Source organism: Phalaenopsis equestris, unplaced genomic scaffold (genome assembly GCF_001263595.1).
Source record: "Phalaenopsis equestris unplaced genomic scaffold, ASM126359v1 Scaffold000002, whole genome shotgun sequence".
Taxonomy (NCBI): Eukaryota; Viridiplantae; Streptophyta; class Magnoliopsida; order Asparagales; family Orchidaceae; genus Phalaenopsis; species Phalaenopsis equestris.
Window position 1 is genome coordinate 5,603,280 of NW_018164444.1, and position 4,545 is coordinate 5,607,824.

The 4,545-nt window shown below is 36.0% G+C and overlaps 1 protein-coding gene across 1 annotated transcript in view; it reads right to left on the reverse strand.

The window, feature by feature from the left end:
- Positions 1-4,293, reverse strand: part of LOC110031692 (embryogenesis-associated protein EMB8) — a 27,899-nt gene extending 23,606 nt beyond the window's left edge. The window contains exon 1 of the mRNA XM_020735072.1: positions 3,822-4,293. Within this exon, the coding sequence (XP_020590731.1) occupies positions 3,822-4,244 (423 nt within the window). The 5' untranslated portion in view covers positions 4,245-4,293. The remainder of the gene's footprint in view (positions 1-3,821) is intronic.
- Positions 4,294-4,545: the final 252 nt, after the last annotated feature.

Sequence of the window (4,545 nt, forward strand, 5' to 3'; positions counted from 1 at the left end):
AGGATTAGTTAACCTAAACCTTAGGTTAGTTGACCTTAAATCAATATGATTAGTTAACATAAATTTTTGGTTAGTTAATCCTAATCTAACCCTAATCTTTAGGTAAAACAAATTTGAATCATAGCATAGCCTTAAGCTAAACATGCCCTAAGTCTTAAGTCAAAACCTAACCCATATGTTGAACATACGAAACATTTTTTTAGGTGTAATCTTGAACCTAAGTTAAACCTAAACCCCTCAATTTGAACATCAATTAAAAAATAAAATAAAAAACATTGGGATGGGTAAAATTTACATAAAACATATTGAAACTTAAACTTAAACCAAACTAAACACAACAAAGCTTTAAAGCATGGCTTTGTAGGTTAAGCCAGCTTCTAAGTCGTCAACTTCACATAAATAATAACAAGTGAACAAAAATAACTAAAATAAACCACTTAAAATCCGACAACAAGATGTAAACAACCTAAAATATTTCAACCCTAAAATCAATAAAATAATTCAAAGATCAATTAAATCTTAAACACAAAGATTATATAACGCAACTTAAACCCTTTTTTGTTCTAGTTCACGAAAATTTATTGGATGATGCATTCTGTGGATGTTGACAAGAATCTTCCGGTCCTGGTGGTTTCAGACTAAGTAAAATAGAGCACCCGGTGACCCGGGACGATAGAGCCATAAACATCTTGATCGGATTACCACTAATTAAAAAATAAAAATTTAATAAAAATTTGATAAAATATTATTTCTTTATTCGCTCTACTCATTGTTTTTTGTATCTCAATGTATGTTTTTGCTGTTTTTATCAAACATAGAATGGATGTGTTAAGAACAAATAATGAAGGAATAAAAGTTATTTAGATTTGGGAGAATATAGAAATCATAACGCTAGGAAATTACTTAGCTTAAGTGAACTTAGCCTTGTCTTAGGCTTGAACTATACCTCGACCACCCTTTAATTAATTCACTATAAATTATTGAAATAAATAAAACTTTTAATAATAAGATTGGAGGACTCGAAGACTTGAAGACATTTCAACAAAAAACTCGGGGCAAACTTCGTGGGCAGCTCATTCAAGGCATTTTTTTAGTTTAAATAACAATCCTTAGAATTCTGAGGCTGTCTTTTATGACATAAAATATATCTTTTTGTTAGGCTCCTGCATAATCCTGATATGCAGCATAACCTAACTTGTTTTAGGATTCTGAGGTAGTCACTCAACGTAAAACCTCATATCTTTTTAAGCTTTTTGTGTAAATCATCATTACACAAATCTAAGCCTAATTAATAAAATTGACAAGAGTTAACTTAAATTAATATCTTCCTAAATTGAGCCAAATATTATGATAGTTTGAGAGATTACCAAGAACCTATTCTGGACCTTTAATCTCCCTTAATTTTTTTTCCGTTGATTCTTAAAATAAAATCGTTCACCTTTGAACCAATCCCTATTGAAAATTTCATAATCATATTCGTTGAAAACCCTTCCTTTTGAATTCATGAAAACAAAATATTCATGATTTTTATCGAGAGTTTTTTTGAGTGATCTGTTCGCTTAAGATGTAATTAACTATAGGGTTTGTCCTTATAGAGAACTTAAAAGAATCTAGACTTAAAATAAACCCTATTTGACTCTCATATCGAATAGAAGAATATGTCGGTCATCATGCAAACTTACAGATTAAACGAAAATCATTTATAGTTTATTTAATTGAGTTTATTATTAAATAGTGTATTAGCGTCCAAGGTGATACATTACTCGTGGTTGGTTTGATTATTCAAACTGTCAAACTGTAGGAATCAATGAATCAATGGGATCAGTTTGACCCTATTTTCTTCAAATTAAAATGTCTAATTTCTAAATACTATATTACACTAAATTAAACCGCATCCAGCCGTATGGCGACCGACAGTAGGATTGGACAATGAATTTAAGGTGAAGGATCGTGGACATTTCGAATGTTTTTTTGGGATTGAAGTGGTCAATGGACCTGAGGGGATGGACTTGTCCTAGAGAAAGTATGTATTAGATCTCACAGAAACAAGCATGCTATGGTGTAAACCTGCAGTCTCTCCAATTGACCAAAAGGGCCAAGCTGAGTATCGAGGCAAGAGAACAAATTGATCGTGAGAGGTATCAGAGAATGGTGGGTCGTAAGATCTATCTGTCACACTTGACCCGACTTCTCTTTTGTAGTGAGCGTTGTGAGCCGCTACATGCATAATCCAAGAAAGGGTCATATGGATGCAGTGTATCAGATTTTGAGATACCTGAAGAGTAGACCAGGAAAGGTTTGATCCACCTCAGAATGTTGCATGTTTGTAGGGGGCAACTTGGTCTCTTGGAAGAGTAAGAACCAGTTTGTAGTAGCGAGGTCAACAATAGAGATAGAGTACAGAGCAATGGCCTTAAGATTTGTCGAGATGATGTGACTGAGAACCTTGTTGGGAGAGTTGAAGGTGGACCATGAAACTCAAATGAAGTTGTGGTGCGCCAACAAGTCAGTAATCAGCATTGCCAACAGCTCGGTGCAGCACAATAGAACTAAACATGTGGAGATTGATAGAAGATTGATAGATTTTTCATCAAGTTCATCAAGGAAAAGTTGAATGATGGGCTACTAGAGCTAAGTCATTAGGCACTGAAGAGCAAGTGGCTCACTGCCTCACTAAATGACTTAGTTCATTAGATTTGTCTAGGTTATGTGACAAGATGGGCTTAGTGGATATCTTTTGCCCATCTTAAGGGGGAGTGGTTAGAATTAGAACTTATTTAGAATCCTAGTGGTCAAAAAGGGAATTATTGAAGAAATTTTGGGGTTTATTTGAAAAACATTGTAATACCCTATTTAAGCTCATGTTATGAATGTACATGTGAGTTTTTTTTAACAATTCCATCTTTTGATGAGAAAGTTGAGTGGTACAAATATAAAAAGTAGAATTTAGATGTTAGATGCATAAATACAGAGAAATTGGGTTGTATGTTTATGTTTGTGAATGTCCCATTATTCAAATAATATAATTGTGGCAATATCCTAAAACTTAGGTGGTCTTAACATGCATACCACATGGTAGAAAATGCATGCATTATGAAGGAAATTAATATCAAAGTATTATGAAAGAAAACAAATAGATTGAGAATTAGAATGAATAGTGGTACAAAAAGATTTACATAAAATAAATTTGGTGCCACTCGTTGCACTTAACAAAAATGAATGGAGAATGAGGATTTATAAGGCTAACCCATTAGGATAAGCCTAATGATGATTTATACCAAGCATGGTTTCATTGTAAATGGCAAATAACATGCTTCACCAATAACAATAAAGTAAGGCACGTACACTCTTAAATAGCAAACTTGAACATGTTAATAACATGAGGTCGTAAATAACAGAATAACAGGGCCATGAAAGAAATCCAAACAAAATGCAACCATTGCTAAAAAGAATGAAAGGTTTCTTTGCCTTAAAGCCGCTCCCCAAATTAGCATTCGGTGCCTCCAGACCTTCAAACCTTGGTATGATAAACCTATGCCACACAATTCTTATGTATTTACACGTCTAACACCTAAACTTTCATATTTACATGCACAAGACTTTAGTGTGACAATCCTATGCATGAAAAGTATGAATATGCATCCGTTGATTTGAGTTATCCGTTCTTTTTTAATTTTTTTCCTCTGTTTTTTATCTCAATTTCCCAGCATCCAAACACATCCTAAATCACCGAATAGGAGAGAACCAACTCCAACTAAACCCCGAGAAAATCCAAACCCAACAGAGGAAAACAATATATGAACACAAAATTCGAACCGCACCAGCAGGACGAGCACCGGCGAATCGGCGGGCAGCCCGATTTCGTCGCCGTATAGCCAATCAAGGGCGATGGCTCCGTCATCCTTTGTTCGCAAGCACTCCCGGCGAAGCTGAACGCGGGGAAGAGAGCGAAAAAGGGCGGCGAAGATTGTCTCCACGTGGCGGTTCCATCCGATGATCGGGAATGGCCGGTAGGACAGACTGGCGAACCGAGATAGCAGCGCGCTCTTCGATCCGATGACCTCGAGCGATGGGAAAGAAGCTTCGAGAGGCAAATCTCTGCCGCCGCCGATGTCCAGTTCAGACTCGGGGGAGGAGGCTGCAACGGCGGCGACTGCCGAGCGTTGAAAGTGGGAGCTCGAGGTCGAGCTCAGACGTAGTGAGTGGGTGGTGGTGCGCGCAACGGGCGCGAGGGGTGAAGCCATTGATGCTCTTTTGTGGCTTGTATGGCAGAGTTTTTAATCGGGATTATCACCGGATGTAACCACAAACATACCAGCTAAGACTCAAAAATTGCTATTTATGAAAAACTCTCTTTCATCTCTTTTTTTAATTCTAGCTTAAAAATTTATAAATGTATCATAAGATTCAAACTCTTGTTTTTTTCATTTAGGCATTGTACATGATATTCACCTAAAATATGTGTATTTACTTATTAAACAACCAGCCAGTAATATTTAAGAATTGGCTACCTAAAACATATCTTGACATCAAAATAACCGCTCC